This window comes from Mustela putorius, unplaced genomic scaffold, assembly GCF_011764305.1.
Source record: "Mustela putorius furo isolate JIRA1106 unplaced genomic scaffold, ASM1176430v1.1 tig00000083_pilon_pilon_pilon, whole genome shotgun sequence".
Classification (NCBI taxonomy): domain Eukaryota; kingdom Metazoa; phylum Chordata; class Mammalia; order Carnivora; family Mustelidae; genus Mustela; species Mustela putorius.
This window is the reverse complement of record NW_025421273.1, coordinates 46,448,811-46,471,982: the sequence shown is the minus strand read 5'-3', so window position 1 is coordinate 46,471,982 and position 23,172 is coordinate 46,448,811. Positions and strand designations below refer to the sequence as shown.

Sequence of the window (23,172 nt, the reverse complement as noted above, 5' to 3'; positions counted from 1 at the left end):
TGTTATGATCTTTCCAAATACTTCCCTCAAAATGAAAAATAATCAAATACCTTTGTTAAAATCCTTTCTCCCTACCACTACTGCATCCTTCTATAATGCAGAGGCAATGAATAATTCATCAAGGATATTTTATTTAAATGTTGAGAATCATAGAAAATGGTATTACAATGAAAAATATTGGTCTGCTACTTTAATGATAGTGATTATGATTTCTATTCCTGAAAAAATGATGCCTGTTTTCAACCAAAAATCATTTACCAGTGCTTCCGGGCAATTTCAAAAATTTGTCTAAACATTAGATCAGTGCCAAAGGCCCCAGGACCTGAATAATACATTCCTACATTACTGTGCAGAATCTGTCACATATTAAAGGCTAATGTCTTTTAGTATAAAACCTGGCTCTCACTCCATATATATTACAGAGGAATAACTTCTTCAAGTGCCACTCTAGAGTTCTTGTGGGCAAATGAATGAAGAAATCTACCTCAGAAAAAACCTGCAACTTCCAGAGCAGTAGGAGAAAGTTCAAGTTCGTCTTTACAACTTCCTATCATTCCAACTTAACCCAGTGCGGCTGAATGCGGCACTCCAACTTCTCTGTTTTAAAATCTATACAGGAGATGATAAATGCTGATCTGCCATCTTGAGGAAGATAAACCAGAAATTAACTTCCAAACTGTGCTCAGATGTTTTGAACATTATAGTCTGTCTTTTTTTTTTTTTTTCCCCTTGTCTAAGAAACAGATGCATTGTTCCAGCCATGGCACACTGGAAGAAAAAGACCACTTAAATGTTAGAAATTTGGCTTTGAGAATCCATCTAATTTGCTAAGCATAATAACCCTATTTTTAATCCATGGCTGTTGAGACAATATCTTCGATGGGGGAGTGACTCATGAAGTATGTAGGAGTCATGTATAAGAGAGGCTTGCTTTCAACTGGAGGGCAGAGGTACTGAGAGGGTGACTTAGGAACAAAGCCCAGGGGGAGCAAAGTGCACAGACTTACCTGCAGTACTTTGGCCAAATTGTTAAATAGAGCTTGTCCGGCACTCACTTTGTATTTGACGCCTCTGACTGTGCCATTTTTGCTTAAAATGTTGACTCTTCTTGTTCCAAAACCCTTCTCGCTGGCAGCCCTTGCTAACGCCAGCAAGTTATCCTGGTCGTCCTCACACTCATCGCTTTCCGATCCCATGTGGCCATTTTGCTGTCCATCGGACTCACTCCGTCCATCTATCCCGCAGATGCTGGCACATTCAGAATCCAGAGAGCCCGAAGGCTGCCCGTCTTCATACACCTCCTTCAGCACCCGCCCGCTGTGAGATGACGCGATCCGAAACCGGACTTTCCTTGGCCTGTCACTTTCTGGCTTTATGTCCCTTTTGAGCATGATCACTTCCACCCACACACACTGTTCACATAATTCTGGATCCCTCGTGATTGCACGAGTCCACTTGCCACATAGCAATATCAGAGCTTCATTCTCCCGACAGCAGCACCCATACGAAACTAACATCGAAAGGAAAGAGGAGTCTTAAGACTTACAGTGGATCTCTATTAATAATGAATGTCTCTGTGTGTGCTATGGTTACCTTTAAACTAAAACCTGCAAATGATCCCAGCCTTTAAATATTAAATAGCTATGGGGGACCCTTTAACAGGACAAGTGCAAGAAAGCGGCATGCGATGAAACAAAAAATAAATGTGGGGCGAGGAAATGAAAGACTCCAACTTTGAAGCCAGTGATGAGTGTTGAAAAGGATATTAGCAGACAAGGATCTCTACAATTCACTGTCAAGGGTGAAGGCCAGGGATAAAATGTGGAATCTAATGTTTAGGCTGGGACGAGTCATAGCCTTCCCACAGGGGTTATATCATTTGTTCTTTTCCCTGTTAGCACAGGATCATTAAAATGGGCAGTGGACTACATGCCAACATGGAGCTTTGAATACTAGTTCTTTAATCATCTATTAGACTTCCTCAGTATTGTATAAGATGCATTTTCAACCGATGTCTTCTTGCACAAGTGTTTTTGCCAAAGAATAACTTTTTAACAAACTATGAAAAGAGAGAACATCTGCCTTGTTACTTTTCCACTTTGGCTAGCAGCAAGCAAACATACTCTCAGACAGAGGGAAAGGTTTTGGAAGGAAACTTAATGAAACGATCAGGGAAGAATGGAAGATCCTCCAAGCCAGACAGATCAGGCAAAGCAGTCCATGTGATCTGTCTTAATAAATATTATATCCAAATCACCCATGCATACAGAAGCAGCCTCCTAACACTGTGCTCGTGGATTTGCTGACACTTGGACGAGTGACTGAACAATCTCTTAAGATACAAGACCATATTAAAATGTACACTATGGGGAGTGCCCCAACCTGTCAACCTCCAGAGTGAGGACACACAGCTGGCCCTCATACTGCACTTCAAGCTTTTTTAATGTTTATAGTTTTATCTGATATAATCTTAACTTACACTTATTTTAGAAAATTCAAAATAGCACAGTACTGAAAATAAAAGTCAAACCAAAAAAGAAAAGTAAAAAATAACCTCACTAGAGATGTTAATAATTTTGTGAAATATTGGGGGCGCCTGGATGGCTCAGTGGGTTAAGCCTCTGCCTTGAGCTCAGGTCATGATCTCAGGGTCCTGGGATCAAGCCCCGCATCGGGCTCTCTGCTCAGCAGGGAGCCTGCTTCCCTTCCTCTCTCTGTCTGCCTCTCTGCTTACTTGTGATCTTACTGTGCTTACTGTCAAATAAATAAATAAAGTCTTAAAAAATAATAATTTTGTGGGTATGAAGATGAGATGCTCTGATGGTCACAAAACTATATTGCCCAGCCTCTTGCAATTTAAAGGGAGAAGGAACAAGTGCCTAGCTTTTGCTGATGGGAAGTGAGCAAAAGTAATGCATCATTTGTGGACCGAGGCAGTTAGGAGAAAGAGTCCCCTGCCCATGCCCTCTCTCTTCCTCCCCCATCTGCTAGCTGGAATGACCCCAGGAGTCCTGAAGCCATTTACTGAGCTTGTCAGAGTCACAAATTCACACCTGCCGCTGAACTATGTTATAAGCGAAAAATAAGCCTTTACTGTGTCAAGCACTTGGAGGTTGAAATTTAAGGGCTGTTTGTCAGTGCTCCCATATATAAAATTATACCATATTTAACAACTTGCTTTTTTCATTCACCATTATATAGCGAGTCATTTCCTATATCTTTATTTTGAAAAACATGAATTTAATGTGTGTATTAAATCCCTTCCAATAGTTGTACAATATTTTCTTTCTCTTTCTGGATGGCTAGATGTTTAAATTATTTAAAATATTCAGTAAAATAATGCTGCATTGAATGTTCTTGTTCAAAAATCAGTGTAGATATATCTAAGTAGTTCTTCAGTGTCAATTCCTTTGGGTAAAATTGATGAAGTAAGAATATTTTTTAATGTCAAGCTTTTGACATAAATTGCCAATTACAGATAAGAAAAGTTGTATAATTTACACTTCACCTAGTATATGAGTTCTTACTCTTCTGCACTCTCACCAGTGCCAATGGTGCATATTACCAATTTTCAATAATGTTTATTTTGTCAAGTTGAAAAGCAGTATTTCAGTAATGTTATAATTTCCCAACTCTGAGCCCTGTTGATGACTTTCATTCTGAATATTCTCTTCTTATAGAACTCTCACTGAAGAAAAAGGTGGGAGAAAAATAGAAATCTCTACTTCATGGCCAATTGAATTAGGAATCAAATACTAGAGAATTTTATATAATCCCAAAAAAGAGGAAGGGGGGGTAGGAAGGGAGAGAGAAAGAGCTAGCACTATATCAACTATTTCTAAGTGACAATATTAAGAGGATTTAACTTGACAAAGTAAAGAGTGTACAGTCAAAGGACATAATAAGAGAGCATAAGTGAGGAAATACTTATTGGGGAAGAAGAGAAAAAATAATTCATTTTTACAGCCAAATGTTAAGATCTTTAAAATACATCAAAGTGAGTGGTGAGGGCATGAATATTAGCCTAATCAAGAAAAAAATCAAAATTCTTTGATCGTCCCAATTATTTTTTGCCCTGGACTCCTTATGTAATCTACTCCTGTTCCCTTTTGCTAGATGTTTGGTTTGGACAGAGTGCTACAGCATGAGAAGAATTTTGAAGTCAAAAAGCCTAGGTTCAAATTCCAGCATACCTCGGTGAGAATGTTCTTTCCATCACCCAAATCTTCAATTTTCCCCTTAGTAGAATGGAGATAACAATATCTGCCTTAGTGAGTCATGCTTACAGAGTATCTGCAACATATTACTTAATGTGTTTGTGATGATGTCTATATATATTATGTGTCCTCTGGATGGAAACAATGAATTTTAGCCTGAATAAGGCAAGACAAGGACTACACAAGATTGCAATCAATAAATACACTCGAAGGATAGAAAAATTTCAATAGAATGATTAAAAAGTTTGTGATATTTTAAATATATATGTTAAAAATATATAGTGTGCATATATGTACCTATACACATGTGTATGTATGCATATCTATTATTTATATACTTATATACTATCTTAAAATGAGACTAGTTGAGAGTCATCTCTCTTTCAAGGGTGAACAGAAAGTCCGGTAAACTGGAAACCAGCCTGCCACAAATATAAGGAGGTATCTGCTGCGGTGAGAATACATTTTAATAATTGCAATTCACACACTTATCTTAGATAAGATTAAAAAAATAAGATTAAAAAAATAAGCTTAAAGATTAAAAAAATAAGCTCTTTTCAGCAGGTAACTTTGCAATTATTCTTTCATTCGGGCAATGATTCCACAAGTAGCTACTGCATGCCACCCAAGGATAAGACACAGCTAGCCACTGTGGCAAATATAAAGATATGTAAAATTGTGCCCATGCCTCCCATTGGTAACGTTGCTGAAACAAAATAGCTGGAGTTCAATGCAGTGTATCCTAAGCTAATATATAATCCCACTTCCGTGAAATAACCAAGTCAACAGTCCTTTCCAGCAGAAGACATCAACAACATTCTCAACACTTTCTGCTCTCATTCTGCTTACTATTTGCTCCCAGCTGCTTGATGTTAATACAGCAACTTCTAACTACTCCATTTGCCACCTTTTTCCTCGTATCAGTTTATTATTCCCTACATTTTACTCACTCTGCCAGGTTAGCCGCCTCCCTTCAGAAAGAATTTCCTTCTTCTCTTCCTTCAGATGTACTCTTTCAATCATTTATTCGTTTTAACAATATTTATCAAGCACCTAAAAAATACCAGAGAGTTGTTAGATCTATACAGGTGAACACAACAGGCATGTTCCCTGCCTTTGGAAGTAAATGGGGGAGGGGGGATGGATGAGCCTGCTGGTGGGTATTAAGGGGGGCACGTATTGCATGGAGCCTGGGTGTGGTGCATAAACAATGAATCTTGGAACACTAAATATATATATATATATATTTATATTTATATTTATATATTAGTATATATTTAAGTATATATTTAATATATATATTATATATATATATATATATATATTTTTTTTTTAAGTAGATAACATGGGGCACCTGGGTGGTTCAGTGGGTTAAAGCCTCTGCCTTCGGCTTCAACTCAGGTCATGATCCCAGGGTCCCGGGATTGAGCCCCACATTGGGCTCTCTGCTCGGCAGGGAGCCTGCTTCCCCCATCTCTCTCTCTCTCTCTGCTTCCCTCTCTGCCTACTTGTGATTCTGTCAAATAAATAAATAAATAAAATCTTTTTTAAGAAAATAGATAACTACAATAAACAAATAAAGGTATAATAACATTATAACAAGCGTTACAGAGGAGTCTACTTTACACGAAATAGTCTCAGCCAGCCTCTCTGAAAAAGAGACATTAAATGAGGGTCTACCAACAATGGAAGAGATCCATCTTGTAAAGGTTCGAGGTGGGCAGGAGCAGTTGGAGGCAGTTCCTTAGCTGTGGTAACATAAGGCCCTGGGGCCGAATATTAGCAGGTTTGTTCAAAGAACTAAATAAAGGCAGAGTAGCTGAAGACAACTGTGACTCCTACTCTGCAAAGCCCTTCTGAAAAGGACCAACTAACTAACTAACTAACCTAACTAACAAGACCTTTCTCTCTTAACCCAATTCCTTAATTTATGCAGTCCCCTCAAAACATGAAACAAAAATGTGTAAACCATATTACCAATGTAGAAATATTTCAAACACTCATAAATTCAACACCAGTGGTCATCTGTTTGTTTAAAATAGTAAATTATAAACGCTAGAAGCTAAATAGAGGGCAGAACATTGCATGAGCCAAACTAGAACTATTTTGGAAAATATTATTAATGATCAATTCAAAGAAAAAAAATTTTCCTTGCTCAATTCCCAGTAGAAATGATAACCCAGCAGCTAGACCTAGACATGGGTATTTCTTGTTGGTGTCAATTTTTTAATCAGAATATCTAATTATTTCCTTATTTGTAGAAAAAACAGGACATCAAAATTTAATTATTATTTTACTCATCCTATCTCCAAATATTGCCCCACATACTACTATGTACTATCCTGTGTCTGATTAGCATTGCATGGTGAGAAGTAATTTTAACTATATCCCTGATATATCTGATATGATAACCAGAACATAATTTTTTAAAATCCCTTGAATCATAGTAAATATATACAACATGTCTGCATTTGCTGCTATTTTATAACTATCACATTCACTATTTTGTTTTTTGGTATTAAAAACAGTAAAACTTGGTCATTGAAGTAAAGCAAAACTCTGCCTGTCATTAACGAAGTAATCGCCTTTTCTCCAGCAACACTTGTCAACCGAGAAGTAATAAGCCATGACTCACTCCCCAAGTGCTGTTCTCAGAACTCCTGGGTGGATGGAGAGAACCTATCAATTTTTATTTTCTAACTACGCTGGTGACTGGAAGGGAAAAGTGATTCACTAACCATGAGTGAAATAGGGAAAATAAACTGTCCCTGAAACTTTTCAGCATATGGAATATTGAACCCTTCTTAACGCTTCTTAACATGACTTTAAAAATCAAAATTCACAGTTCAATTATTAATTTGAAGTGGAGAGAACTTCTAGCCAGAAAAGAAACTAAGTGCATTAAAGAAAGTATTCTTTAAAAGCAGGACTATTTTCTTATTACACAACAAGAGAGATGGAGGATTTCTGAATTTATATATTAGTTATGAACGGGAGCTAGGGGTCCATAAAATGGACCCATAGGGGTTTGAATCTTGGATCAGCCAACCTCTGAATGACCTTGAATCTCAGTTTCCTGATCTGTCAAGTAGTTCCTACTGCATAGAATGTTTGGAAAAATTAAGTAGAATGATATATATGAAGTGTTTAGCATAGTGCTCAACAAATGATAGCCATAAATTCTTATCTGTTACTTAAACAAGCTAATAGCCAGTACATACTGTTTGGAGGACAGTAAGAAGAATGGAGCCAGGAGAGCATAATTAACTGACAGGGGGTCAAGGCAATCCCATTCTGTTTCTGGCCTGATTCTAGAGCTTCAAGGCTCAATCAGTCTGTCCTCACCAAGGTCCTGGAGAAGGGCTCCGGGTACCAAAGCCTTGTTCACTCTTTACATCTCTGGACTGAGAGTTTACCATATATTAAGTGGATAGTGGGGGCAGGAGGTTTCGGTGCTAGCTTACATCTCTCACTATGGACCCTGAGCAGGCATAGCTGTCTCAGCATCCTGGGCCGCTCAGCTCTGGATTCCACATGCACCCCAGGATTTCCTTCCATTGGACAATTATATAAAGTCTCTAAAATTAACATAACCACAGAAGAAAGAAGATCAATATAGAGTCCCCAGAGAAACTACTTCCCACTTTTATAGTTTAATTTTCATCTTGGATTCACCACTATATCTTGTAGAGTGTTTTGCAAATAAACAGGGCTCGGAGAACCATTTGCTGAATTGAAATGAGCTAAGTTAGATTTTAATGTCAGAACAAAGTGACCTCACATGTTAGGAGAGAGGTAAATAACAACTGACATGATTACTTCCGTCTCTTTCTGTCCTGCTTCCAGTTCATATGTGAGGTGGGAAATAATGGCTATTCACTTTTGAGGCAAAATAGCTGAGGCATATAATGTTGTTGGTGTCATTAAAGGCACCTTCTATACTACATTACACATTATTGGATGCTAGAGATTAAATAGTGTATTCTGCCTATAGAAGCCAAGTCCCACTTAGCACCAAGGAACCTTATATCAGGTCAACCTTCATTCTCAAGCATGAAACTCCTTATTCCTCTTGTTCAAGAGGAATAAGGAGTTTCTTGTGTATTCTGTGACTAAGATTCTTCAAACATGGAGGCAAATAATCTCTTTTACATTCTTCTTCAATCAGACTGTCACTATGGAAAATGTCTATAAATATGTCTTACGGTAGAAAGATTTTTAAACTAACTACATTGTACTATTACTCCAAGATACTGGTGTACGGATTCAACATTCTTAATTCCTAATAAAGATATAATCAATGGATTAAATTGTGCATACATTTATCCTACACACAGGAAGTTTACTTCTCTTCTGCTTGGAACCATCCAAGGGAAATCCAATCACTTTGGGATGGAGAGAAGTTTGGACAAAATGAATAAACACAGCACTCAAGAATAAAGAGTAATCAGAAAGGATGAATACCCAACTTTTGCATCAACACGAATGGGACAGGAGGAGATGAAGCTGAGTGAAATAAGTTAAGCAGAGAAAGTGAATTGTCATATGGTTTCACCAACTTGTGGAACATAAGGAAGAACACAGAGGTCATTAGGAGAAAGAAAGGAAAAGTAAGGGGGGGAATCAGAGGGGGAGAGGAACCATGAGAAATTGCTGACTCTGAGTAATAAACTGAGGGTTTTAGAGGGAAGGGGACTGGGGGGTGAGCCTGGTAACGGGTATTAAAGAGGGCATGTATTGCATGGAGCACTGGGTGTTCTATGTAAACAATGAATCTTGGAACACTGCCCCAAAACCTAATGATGTCCTGTATGGTGACTAACATAATACAATTGAAAAAAAAAAAAAAAAGAATATAGAGTAATGAACAAAGCATTAAAAATACTACATCAGATCCAGAGTTACTTGAGGGATCCTACTAAGTATCATTAAGACCAGATTTCATCCCCGAGATTTTCCCAGAATCAGGATAGAAAAAGACAACAGGGAAATTGAGTCACAGTCTTAGAAACATCAACCTAGAAAACTAAAAGCGGCTTTCCAAATCAGCAGTGGATTTCTACAGAATGTCAGTGCTGAATGTGATAGTAGAGGAATGTGAATCCCGAGAGTGGCAATTTATTTTTTCTATGAGAATATGCCTGCAGAATGTGTAAAAGATTCTTACAAATTTTCCAATGTATTGAGGAAAAATAGCAATGTTCTCAGAATCTACCCTGCTGATAAATTTTTCTCAGTTGTTATTTTTTTAATTGATGAAAGAGATAAAATGTCAAAAGAAACCTACAAAGCTGACGGGAAAATATATGTGAAAGAAATCCTTATCCTGAGACACACTTCCTGTCTTACTCTTGTCGCTGATGTTTTTTAAGTCACTGAAAATTTGACATGTTATATCTTTTACCAATAAATGCCATAAATTTATCACAAATTATATTTCATAATCATGTTGCTTTTTTTCTTCCAAAAAGCATGAGGCCAAAATGGAGCCCTGGGACAACCTAATTCTATTATCTTACCACCGTTGCCAGGGTAACAGGGGACTGTTGTTTCTACTGTCTGAGATGAAGGTTAAAACTGGCAAGAAGAAGAAAAACAGGGAGCCCAGACAGAAGGAAAATTAAAAAAAAAAAAAAAAAAAAAGACTGGGTTCACTCAGAGATCTAGAGATGTTTTTGTTTTCTTTGTGGGATTGTAGTTCCAAGTCCACAGATAAACTAGAAAGTTTCTTAAGAGCACGAAAGTGGTCCCCAAATGACCAGGAAAACTTCCCCTGAAGAGAAAGCATGATGCGATGTGGATGATGACTCTGGGCTGGGAAGTCACCACACCTCAGAGAGCAGAGAGTTCAGTCAAATCTGTCAAAGTATCAATTACACATTGAAAAGGGGACCTTTTGCTGGTATGTCTTTTTGCATCGCCTTTTGCAAATGAGTTAATGCCTTTTCCAAAGCTTTTGCATATATAAACTTGGAACCCTAAAATAATCTGACTGAGTTGGCTTTGATCTGCTCTGTTTGCAAATAGAAGCTTTTTCAAGTATGAATATATAAGTCATATTAGAGATTAAATAAAAATTCATTAATCATTTATATTGACTGCCTATTATTAACTCCTGAAGCTGGGAGTTTCTGTGAAGAATCAGTGGACTCTGGGGACAAGCCTTGATGCTTTGAGACCCAGGAAATAAACTAGGATGAAGAGTTGAGAAAAGTATGGTCCCCACTTTTGTATGAAAACTGCTACATCTCTGACAGCTTGAAGATTAACAATCCCTGGGACCGTTAGAAGGTGACACCCCCAGCCTGGACACTGGGGCTTCACAAGGGGTGGGGGCAGCAGGTGAGGGAAGCAGCTAGGCAGCTTCAGGGCCATTGATAAGCATGAGCCAAAGGGGGAACATCTGCCACAGTTTTCCATCTGAGATTCACTGAGCCCCCTTTCCTGAAATAATTCTGGAGGCTTTTGGAGCAAAGGACCCCAAGGTCCAGCCATCCATCTGCTGGAGGCTCTGTAATTGAGGGACCATCTATTTTCTTCAGCTGTGGAAGCCTGCATCTTATGGGCAGCAGTGCCTAACTGTGAAAGGCTGGACCCAGAGTCTGATTCGGGTAGTTCAAGATCAGATCTGGACATCTTCGCATTGCTGAGGATTTACCACGGGGCTACACCAGTTCTAAGAGGTGTATTTTCTCACTTGTTAATGTCTCCAAAATTGGTGGGCATCTGACCCTCACATATATCCGCAATGGTCATGATATAACTGCCTGCACATTAAAACTTAGAGACGGGTTTCCAAGACTCAGGAGAAAATCCAAGACAACAGCAAAGTACATTTTTAACAAATACTCCATCACCAGTGCTTTTGATCACAAGAAGAACTGACTGACTTGTGCAAAACATCCCACACATCAATGACTCTGAGAGGAAAAGTGATTAATAAGACTCAAACTCAGAGTGCTTGGGACTATCCTAATTAATTTATTTCACATTTCTTTGCCTTTATATGTATGCTCAAGAGCGATATACGAAAACAATCTCTATATAAATACATCTAGAAGAGCTTTTTCCATATGTTTAAAAATTTCAAGCCATAATAATATATTGTGCCATGATTAAATTAGCGAGGCTTTTTTTTTTTTTTCCTTTCTCAGGGGTTCATAAAATAAGGATGCACGTTGTAGCTGATAGCATCTTAGATTCGATGAAATATGGGCATATGCTACAATTTTCATATACATGTAACTTTTATTTAATGCTGTGCCACATCCAGAGGGACAGGCAAGAAACAACTTCATTCCCAGAAGCGATGCATTCTTACCAGGGGTCTGGAGCACACTGGGAGCCAGAGGATGGGCTATTAATTTGTTTGCTATCTGCATGGGGTCACCTTTCTGTCCAACAGAGTCAGCCTCAGAGAGGCATCCAACCTGTCTTCCTCCCACTCCCATCTTTCCACTACCCTCCTTCTTTTCTGCCTCTCTGCTCTCTTCTCAAGACTCTAGTTCCCTTTGGTTGTCCCTGTGTGGGGTCAAAGTCACTGAATCTGGCTCCTCTCACCCCTCCATGGAGACGAGCTCCAGTCTTCCAGACATTTCAGAATAGGGCTTCTCTGAAAGCCCCAAGATGTTCTCTTGCCCATATGGATCGTATCTCACAGCATGAATGTAATATGCATTGCAGGTGGGGGGAAGGGGAGGACGGAAGGAATGAACTGGGGAGAAGAGAGAACCCTGCCCGTTGTTACCTTCTTCAACCTCACAACATGCCCGACAACAGGGGATTGCGAAACATTCATTTTACAGAGGGCAAAATGGGGTCTAAATGGTGAGTCGTGCACGAACTGTAACAGGGACATGTAGAATGAGGAGCGGGGCCAGCGCATTGGCTGGGATTTACACTGGGGGGAAACGGTCTTTCGTTTCCCTTAAAATAGTAATAAGCAGAGTGTGTGTTAATAACGAGCTCTCATATGTTTACGAATGTTTACAACGAATTTATGAGGCCTTACGTACAGGGGATCTAATCTGACTTAAAACAAAGCAGCTATTATTATTATTTCAATTTATTTTTTTAACTTTTTTTCACTGCCAAGTTTTTAATGAACAAACAAGTTAAATACAAACTTTCATATGCAAAATAGATTATTATATAACAGGCAGCCTCTGAGACAAGTACTAAATTTTCTTCCAATTTCAGTGGGGATGGAAAGGGAGGAGGGGGACAAAAATCCTAATGAGTACAAAACTTAATTTTGGCTTTATATATTTACAAAAAAAAAAAAACTTTGAGAAAAAACAGCTTTTACATTGAATAATTTTATATGTCTTTTGAAATCCACAGCCCTGGGACGCCTGGGTGGCTCAGTGGGTTGAGCCTCTGCTTCTGCTAGAGTCCTAATATCAGGGTCCTGGGATTAAGCCCAGCATCGCATTGGGCTCTCTGCTCAGCGGGGAGCCTGCTAATTCCTCTTTCTCCCTGCCTCTTCGCCTACTTGTGATCTCTGTCTGTCAAATAAATAAATAAAATCTTTGAAAAAGAAAAAAAGCAAAGAAAAGAAATCAACAGCCCAGGCCAGCCCTTACAATTCTGATGTTTATACTCAACCAGATCTGTGATGAAAAGGAAGATTTCGGGTTTAGAGTTACTTCAAATCCAGTTGCAAGAGTAGCCAAGTCACCTCTGTTCCAGAAACAGCGGTCTCTTTAGGATGACCATGACACTCTTCGGAAGATGCTTGGAGAACCCCAGTTCCACTCTTCCAGGCCCCCAAGCCAGTGTTGTCCTGACGACCAGACGTCTTCTCCCGGCATCCTCAAGCCCTCAACACAAGATGGCTGGCTTCCAGGTGGCGGTCTCTGCTCCAGCCTTAGAGAAGTTCATTCCTTTCTCCCCTGCCTCCCCTCACCCCCACTGCCCTCCAGATCTTCAGCTGGGAGTGGAGATTGATTAACATTCTTTTCAAAAATAAAGAGCTCAAACAGACAATTCAGAGTTAAAGGTCAGCGCAGCAGCAAACAACCACTGCCCATCATCTGAGCAAATGAGTGAGTGAACAAACACACGTGAACAAACCCACAAAAGACAAATCATAAAGTCCTGCATTTCCCACATTCATAGGAGAAAAAAGTCTTTTAAAAAAGTTATTAATTTTTGTGTTTGTTCTTGTGTGGGTTGAACCGTCCGGGCTCTGAGGAGGCACAGGCTTACACACAGGGTTGCAGGCAGAACCTCCACACGCCACATGAGGACAAGGGTGCAGGAGAAGCCGGCGCACACAATACCTGTGAGACAACAGAGGTGATGCAGGGACTTCATGCATGACGTACATGAGACATCTGTCCTCCCTGTCAGAACCACCAGCAGCTGGAGGGCCTGGGCGGGACCTTCTCACAGCAACTAGTGAGGAAGGATTTCCCACAGTCTTCATCCAGGAGAGGCATCTGATGTGGAGTAAATGTGGTAGGTTTGTCCCTAGAGAGATAATCTGCATATTTACAAGTAAACATCCCGCAATCATTTCCACCCAACTGTTGAGGTATCTCATATGACTTCATGCTGTGGTGGGCCCACTCTAAAAGATTCAAATCAATATTTCTTTTGGTCTTACTTTCAACCCGTTAAATACTAAAGGCAAATCCCACAGATCCTGTGTCCCATTTGTCCCACAGAATCCAGATACTTAAGACACCTTTTTTTAGGTCTATCACCACTAGGCTCCAATGTACCTTCCTATTCAAGGAGACTCACTGACCCTTTGGTCCATCTTGTCACTGCTTGGTAATCACCAGATTTTTATTTGGGATAGAAAAAAGTACTGAATGTGCAAAGTGCTGGATACCCTTGTTTTTTGTTTCTTTCCACCAGAAGATTCATGAAAAAATTAATGAGTTCATCATTGAGCCAGTGATAGTTCTTCAAGGTCTGGATATCCCCTCAAGTGACTTAAAATTTGAAACTACTACTTAGGACCTCATCCTGTGGGCCATGACCTAGGGCATTACTGATTTCCCTTTCCATGTCCTCTGTAAGTTCACGATCATGCATCCTTTGATCCCTCTCTTTGCCTGAGCAACGCTTTTCTTTTGTCTCAAGTATTGACATTTTCCTCCTGAGTAAGCCATTGCTCCAAATGCCCAAGGCGGGGTGGGGCTAACACCTCTTCACACAGGTCACATTCCAGCTGGTGTCCCCTCCGACCTTCATTTTCAAGTCTGATCCCAACTGTCCTCTCTGTATCAGAAGTTTTCCCCCTTGAACAACATCCCTTCTCACTTCTCATTGAGCACAGAGGTCCCCTTGTTTCAACAACTCTCTGCTGTTTTGGAACACACTGAGTTGCTATGACTCCATGACTTTGCTCTTCCCCCAGCCTTTGGTCTTTACTGTGTCCATCTGACTTCTTTGAGAGCTGTGATTAGTTAGAGTTACAGGAGAAACAGAGTTTCCATGACCACCCTCTTTAAGTCACTCCAATAACCTTTGGCATTTCTCTCTTTCCTCTTTTTGAACACCCTCCTCATCGGTACAGTGGGGACACCTCAGACCCTTGCCACCCTCTTCAGAAATCACCTCCATTACAACCTGTCCTTGAGGCTTCCAGGTTAAGGAACTCTCTGAAGGGCCTTTGCTATGATGACAGCCACCTGGTCTTCTGTTAATATCCCTCTGAGTTCAAAGGAAAACCAAAGGAAGGCAGGACTCTGCGGGGCTGATCTCAGGTTACCATCACTTATTCTATTAGGAGATTTATTACCCAATGTCAGCATGTTGTTCCAGGACCTGCCAGTTCACAAGATGAAGAGTTCAAAAATACCTCTCCTGAAGGGGTCACATTCCGTGTTCCCTTACAAGTGGAAGTTACCACAGGTTTTGTGGTCAGCTGGAATGGGAATCCAAATAAGCTGAAACCATTGAAGACACTGGTTTTGACTTGGTGGATGAAATAATCCAATCTTCGTCTTTCGACTGGTATTTCATCAGCATCCACTGCAGAAAACAAAGTGCTGTTCGAGCACTGACTCTTTAGGAGGGCCTGGGGAGGGGGCACAGGCCAGTGACAGAAACAGAAAATGGTGCCGAGAATCCTAGCCAGCCATTTGTAAACACCAGGCCCAAGCAGCAGCCGTGGCTATGAGAAGCAAACCCAGAGCTGTTACTGCCACTGCTGCCTCGGCCACCACTGCCAAACTATTATTTCAATTTATAGTTACCCAATTATTATTTTTTTTAAGATTTTATTTATTTATTTGTCAGAGAGAGAAATAGGCAGGCAGAAGGAGAAGTGGCTCCCTGCCGGACAAGCAGGCCCATGCAGGACTCAATCTGATGACCCTGCGATCATGACCTGAGCCAAAGGCAAACTCTTAACTGATTTAGCCACCCAGGTGCCCCTATATATACCCAATTTTTATAGACACTAAAAGAAGGCTATAAAATGTATGCAAGATAGCAACATGCAATAAATTTAAAATAATCCAGAAAAAGGAGACATGGGCAAAATAAAGATAGGACGTAAATATTAATATATCCAACTTTCAGACAGAAGGAAATGAGGCATGTGAGATAAAATTATTCTTAATTGATTGCTTACCCCACCTTTCCATGTCCTACATAATGAAACATCTGAGTTGAAGTTGAATGCCAGTAACCTCTCCAAAGTCAGAAAACCAATCTCCATCTTGATATGTTCACTTTGTCCCTCACAAACTCAACTGCTTAATTTCCCAACCGATTCATTTACTCGGCAAATACTTTTGAGTAGGTTTCTTGTATCCGGCATTGCCCTTGGCCCTGTCTGTACAAATAGGAACAAGGTAAATCTCCATCAATACAGAAAGGGGCCTGCTCTACTTCTTCCTTTCTAAGTGGATATTCAGTTCAAATACCAACACAGAGCAATTTGAACATAAATATTTTAACCTCCAAAAGTTCCCAAGATATCTACAATTGTTTGTGGTTAAGAAGTAGTACCCAAGGGGTGCCTGGGTGGCTCAGTGGGTTAAGCTGCTGCCTTTGGCTCAGGTCATGATCTCAGGGTCGTGGGATCGAGCCCCGCATCGGGCTCTCTGCTCAGCAGGGAACCTGCTTCCTCCTCTCTCTCTGCCTGCCTCTCTGCCTGCTTGTCATCTCTCTCTGTCAAATAAATACATAAAATCTTAAAAAAAAAAAAAAAAAGAAGAAGAAGAAGTAGTACCCAAGAAATAGTATTCTCCACAGAAAATAATGTTCCTAGTAAATACACAAGAAAAAAGTAAGGCATGTCCACATGTCCTAGTATATAATCTGCTTTGAACTCCCTTATTAATATATTTGTTCTTCATAAATAAATGACTTGAATTATGCTGTCCTGATTAGTATAGTGAATAACAGCTTATCATCAAAAAAGAACATTTTCATGAAAGGTTATTTCATCTTTCCAGTTTTCCTCATCACTCCTTACATAAAAGTCTAATGAAATCTCAGACAAATGCAGAACGTTACATTTTAAAACAGAATCATGATCAGCACTCATCTTTTTCTCACACTGGAGTTTCTAGTATTTCTTTTATGTTGATCATGATGTACACTGAATGCACAAGAAATCTTCAGCATAAAAGGCTGAAGACTCAAAGAAGACTTCTTAATCAAAGTCTATGGATCCGTTTAATTTTCATATGCTGAAATAAATCCTTCTTACTATCAACTCTTTTGCTCAACATGTCAACGTTGAATTCTCCAAAACCAACGTATAGCAAACCATTGATGTTCTCAGAGTATCAGTCTCACATTCAATATAAACTTGAGGATTTATATCAGAGATAGTGTGAGTAGTGGAGGAATTATCAATATCTACAACAAACATCTGAAAAGTATTGAATCAAACTGGAGAATTTAACAGAACTATTGGCTTAATTTTACTCAACTTAATTAAAACAAACAAACAAACAAAAAAACACCTTACAGGAAGTTTAGCACAAATTTAGCACATAAGGAAATAAACATATGGCTAAGTGGGGAAATTTTTTTTTAATGCGTTCTATCATAAGGTAATTCTGATCAATGACGCTTCCTCTATGAAAGAGGCAGGATATAACTGATAGCTGTTTTTTACTTCATTGACTAAGCACATGCCCAGCAACATGATTGTCAGGACATACCATGTATAGAATTGCTCCAGAAGTTAGGTCTCCTTTTCTTTTCAGTTTATTGCTTTACCTACTGAATTATTCCTCTTAATACATGCCAAGTTTCATTCGTTTCTTCTAAACATAGAGTTATACTTAGGAATACTCCATGACTGGTAAGAAGTTGATCCCTACTCATGTCTGAGTAATTCAACTTAACAATTTGATAATTATGTTCCCTTTACTATCGACTTATTCCTTAGAAGCATATTTTACCTGAATATCACAAAATGGGCTCTCAGCTAAACAAAGGATGATAGTCCAATAATTTAAGGCCTGGCCTTGACTATAACACTAGAATATTATTTTAGAACATAAAAAAGGCATGGTTAAACAGTTTTAAAAGTAAATTATATAATAAGAAAATTTCTATTAAAAAATAGAGACAGAAAACTAAATACATAAATGTTGGAGGACATGGAAAGTTGAAAGCTTCCTACAGTTACCGATGGGTGTATACATTCTGGATCCCATGACCAGAAAAGCCACTCACAGTTCTATAATGTATATTTGATAAAGGTACATAAGAGAGAAGAGAGAAACAGAAGTGGGAATAGATGAAGGGGAAATCTGGGGCTTCGCATGGGCCAGTGATGACACAGCACCCTGAATAGTAGGTTGTAATTCATTCACCTCACTGTAACCAAAAATAGATATGTGATTGTCTCATGGTTGGGATGTGATGGTTAGTTTTTATTTTTTATTTCTGTGCTTTTCTGTATTTTCAGATGAGCCTATTTTACCTTCATACTTACTCGCTACAGTTATTCCACAGATTTTTGAGTTATATTTATACAGGTTCATTCATACAAAATAAAATGTACCTATTTAGTACAGATCGGTGACTTTTAACACATACAGACAGGACTCCTTAGATTTTTAAGTGACTTGCTTGAACCAGAGCTTCTGTACCCAAATCCAGTGTTTTTTCCACTACCTCAAAATAACTTTCACAAAGTTACCCCAAAACTTCCCTTCATTTCTGTTTGTATTTCAGAATAATACATCATACCATTTTATAACCTTAAAAAATTAATTACTATAATAAACGCCTCCACACAAGTGTATGTGGGAGGACATCATTAGATGTGCCCTTTGTTAGGTGAAACAATGGAATTGAGAGAAAGTAATTTTTCACAGTGAGAAAGCAGAGACCAGATAGGAAATCAGGACATCGTGGGCCTGACATTTGCTTTGGTGAATTTTAATGACTAACCTTTTTGCCGAATCGCGGTTGGCCCATCTTAAAAAGATAAGGAAGCCAAGATTCCATACCTTTAAAAGTAAGCCATTCTAGAAGGAGTGATAACTTCCAACTCACTCCTGGTGTCCTTCTTTCTACCAGCCATGGATCATTTGGGAGATCCAGGGGAGTTTTTGGAGATATTAGAAACAGAGACAAGAGTAATGTTGAAGGGAAGAAAAATGAGCCGCTGCCTCCAATCGACACAGCACAGTGAGTCTGGACACAAGGAGATGGATACGATATGAGGTCAGCCACCCAGACGATGGGATGATATTCCTACAGCTCTTAGGACATTGTTCCCAACTAGACTGGCAACAGCTTGTAGTCTAGCTCAGAAATCAGATCTCCCTCACCCAAAATAAATTAATTAACACCCACCCCTCTGAGTTAAATAGCCCTGTCCGCCTGCCCAGCTTCTGTCAGCATTCTTTCTTCCTTCACTGAGCTTTTCACTGAGCTTTCTAACTGCCCTCAGCGCTGCCAAGCAGACAGTTCCTGATCTTTAATTCGCTTTTATCATGTTAGAAGATTGCCATCAAGCCTTAATAACATTCTGCAGCCCAGGGAGACATGAGCCATCCCTAAAGCCCAGCTAACTTTTTGTTACAGGCATCTGTGCAAAAGATTGACATCTGCCCAGGCTCAGGGAGCACAGGACACACACACTCTGAAGAAGCATCAGTTGGGGGAGGCGACAGAAAATGGACTAGCCTCTTTGACTTTATTCTTTTGTCAGGTTTCTTATTCTTTTTAGGAATATCCAATGATCAGCCAATACTCTTCTATAATCTAAAAGATGACCAAGGACAGTTGAGACTAAAATCTTGAGAAGTGTTCCCTGCCAACTTTCCAGATGGCCCTCAACGCGTTGTAACGTTGTATTGATGATGGTGATGGTAACACTCTGCCTTCATTTAGTGCTTTATTTAGCTTCCAATGGCTCTCACGTGCCTCACACATCAGGTCAATGAAAAGGGATCTGAAGAAATTGATTTTGCAAAATAATCACCCAAATAGCTGATTAGTGAGAGAAAATTTTAATTTTCAATCAGATGATGATGTTGGCAAGCAAATATGTAATTATTTGCAAACTCAGACATATATTACTTGAAGCACCGCCAGGACTACAGCCTTCTGTGGCCTGGGACAGCCTGGGATGAGGGAAGACAGAGCCCAGTGTTGGGATAGGCTGTGAAGGCTCTTGGTTGAGCACAGACACACCAGAAAGGGGCGGCGGCAGGGTTGGGGCTGGTGGCGGTGCACAAAGAGAGACTTCTCTAACTTTTCAGTGTGGCTTGACACCAATTATAAGAAACACGTCAATTTGCCTACTGTACAACGTTTCCTTCTTAGAGACTGTGCATGAAACCTATCCCTGGCCTCAGGAGACCTTAGACCAAACTAATCGTTTGGCTTTGTCTCTGGAGAACTTCTAACTTTTTGCAGTGATTCTCATCCATGGTTGTAGGCACTAAAATTCAGGGTCGTTCTTGGATAATTTTTCACCATATGCATGAAGAGGCCAAGAAAGCCATTTGTAAAGACAGGGAAAGAGGAAATGCAGATAAACAGAGGAAAACTGAAGCAGAGTTTGGGGTGGGGAGTGCTAGCAGGACAGAGAGAGAAATGTCCCTTAGCTCCCAGTCTCATTCCCATTACTGGCTCCGGTCTGATTGCAGGAGAATACAGTTAGTTTTCTAGCCTGTTTGGTTCAGACACCTCTGAGGAACGTGGGATTTGAGGACCCCCCACTGGGAAATGTTGCCAGTTCTGTCAGCCTCCCTGTTTGACATTCAGATCACAGCCATGTCCTTGCCTGTCCTCTTGAAAGAGTCCTTTGCTTCTGACTTCACAGCGCCCTCTTAGTGTTCATGAGTTTGCGTATTAGGGTCTTTCCCTCAGTTCTCAATGTTCCAGCAGTGGGTCAGCTCTCTGCAGGATTAGGGGAATTCATGGGCTTTACAGATCGCTCTGGATCACTGTGTTCTATCCTGAAGCTCTCCAAAGAAAGAAGCAATTAATCTATTTTACAGAAGATAGAGCTGTCAGTGAGGCCAAGTGCAAGAACCACAGACCCAGAAGCCAACCGACTGGCATTAAAATACTAGTTAGGAGTCAAGTTGTGAGACTGGTAAGTTCATTTTTCTTAACATCGCTGAACTTTCCTCTCTTTGCCTGTAAAATATTAGGTCTCACCACATGAAAATGTCATTTCTGCAGGTCAAAAATGATAAAGGATAAGTAACTTCACAGGGATAAATCTAACAGCATCATACATGTCTCACAGGTGAATGAGAATTTGAGTTTTGAATGCCTCATGATTTAAGATATATAATAGAATTAAGATATAATAGAGCCACAAAATGAGCTCAGCCTTTTGCCAAACAACCTCACATTAAAAAAAAAAAAAATTAAGATTTTATTTATTTATTTGAGACAGAGAGAGAACACAAGTGGTGGGGAGGGGCTGAGAGAGAGGGACAAGCAGCCTCCCCACTGAGCAAGGAATCCCAATGTTGGGCTCTTTCCCAGGACCCTGAGATCAGATCACGACCTGAGCTGGAGGCAAACGCTTAACCCACTGAGCTACCCTGGCACCCCATAAAGCAACCTCACATGAATACCATCTTTCTGCAACCACGGTGTGGAACAGGTCTTTTGGCTGGTGATGTCCTCCCTACAGTGACAATCAGCTATATCAGTAGTCAGGCTCTGCCAGGGCAGGTTAGCCAGTCCCCACGTGGCTAGTCCTTAGGTGTCAATCCTAAGAGAGGCAATGCCATGGTGGAGTCCTCTTCTTGTTCTAGAAATTCTAAAATTATAAATTTGCAATGGCCGAAGTCTGTGCTGAATGATTCAAGCAATCCCTCTTCCTGGACCACTTACCCTTAAATAAACACATAACTTGTTCCCCAGTTTCTCCCAATCTCTGTACTTAGTGTTACACTGTCAGTGGGGTGACCAGATTGCTGTCAACGGTGCCTGGGAATGGGTCAGTTGACGTCCGTTATTCCAGAATTACTAAATAGTGCATACTCAATATAAGTTTGCAATAGTGCATACTTATTTGCATACTCAAAATATCTGCATTAGAAAATAAATGAGGGGGGGGGGGACGCCTGGGTGGCTCAGTTGGTTAAGCAGCTGCCTTCGGCTCAGGTCATGATCCCAGCGTCCTGGGATCGAGTCCCACATCAGGCTCCTTGCTCCGCAGGGAGCCTGCTTCTCCCTCTGACTCTGCCTTCCACTCTGTCTGCCTGTGCTCGCTCTCGCTCGCTCTCTCTCTGACAAATAAATAAATAAAATCTTTAAAAAAAAAAAAAAAGAAAAATGAAAATAAATGAGGGGGGCACCTGGGTGGCTCAGTGAGTTAAAGACTCTGCCTTCAGCTCAGGTCACGATCTCAGGGTCCTTGGATCCAGCCCTGCATCGGGCTCTCTGCTCAGCGGGGAGCCTTCTTTCCCCTCTGTCTCTCTCTGCCTACTTGTGATTTCCCTCTCTGTTAAATAAATAAGTAAAATTGTAAAAATAAATAAATAAATAAATAAATAAATGAATAAATAGAATGAGGGGAGCCTGGGTGGTTCAGTAGCTTAAGCATCTGACTATTTCAGCTGAGATCATGATCTCAGGGTCATGAGATCAAGTTTTGGCCTTGGACTCCATGCTCAGTGGGAAGTCTGCTTGGGATTCTGCTTGAGGTTCTCCTTCTTCCTCGGTCCCTCCCCCTGCCTGCACACACTCTTTCTCTCAAATAAATAAACGTTTAAAAAAAAAAAAAAAGAATGAAAGAAAGAAGTGATATAATCATTCTGCCTTCCCTGACAACTTAGATAAAATCTGCCACTACTTCTCTTAACCTGCCTTATTATTCTTCACATCATAATGATTTGTCTCTTACAGTCTGTCTTCCCATTGTAAACTGCTCTACAGCAAAGACTTAAACAATTGTGATAAATGCTATATTCCAGCATTTAGAACAATCCCTAGAAGACACTTGGGAGGTATTCCAAAGATCCTTGTTGAATGAATTTAAAAATTAAGGATTGAGACAAGTTTCCTTTCTAAATAGTAATATTTATTTTAACTAGCTGGTAAAATAATAATCAACTAAACCCATACCCAGTCTTTTCTTAAAATGCTTCAACATTCTTATACAGCAGTATTCTTTTTACAAATGTGTTGCCTTGCAATATTTCCTCCAACCTACTCAGGACCCACTGCCCTCCACATTCCCAGTAGAGTATTTTGCCCATGGCCCTTAGGTGTATTTTCAAATGGCTTGCTTTGGGTGAGCCTCTCCAGAGTGTCTGTTCCCTCAGGTCTACTAAGTTGGCCATGGGTCATATAACCCTACCCTTTGGCTGGCCCAGCAAGATTACTTGGAATTAGAGCACAGCAGTTCTGAGAGTTTCCAACAGCGAGCAAGATAAAGAAAATCGCTGCCTTCACTCCAAGGGATTTGCAGCTCTTGGCTCTTCATGAGGCCTGGGATAATGTCTTGCCATGTATACCTCTAGTTACTCCACCTGTTTACTGAACC

The 23,172-nt window shown here is 40.1% G+C and overlaps 1 protein-coding gene and 1 pseudogene across 1 annotated transcript in view; both read right to left on the bottom strand.

Moving 5' to 3' along the window:
* GRXCR1 (glutaredoxin and cysteine rich domain containing 1) overlaps nucleotides 1-23,172 on the bottom strand; it is a 189,136-nt gene that overhangs the window by 132,095 nt on the left and 33,869 nt on the right. Inside the window, exons 4-5 of the mRNA XM_045076953.1 lie at nucleotides 5,168-5,270; nucleotides 1,008-1,510 (exon numbers count right to left, since the gene is read on the bottom strand). Coding sequence (XP_044932888.1) covers nucleotides 1,008-1,510; nucleotides 5,168-5,240 — 576 coding nt within the window. The 5' untranslated portion in view covers nucleotides 5,241-5,270. The remainder of the gene's footprint in view (nucleotides 1-1,007; nucleotides 1,511-5,167; nucleotides 5,271-23,172) is intronic.
* The window catches only part of LOC101681851, a 100,017-nt pseudogene continuing 89,566 nt past the window's right edge, over nucleotides 12,722-23,172 (bottom strand).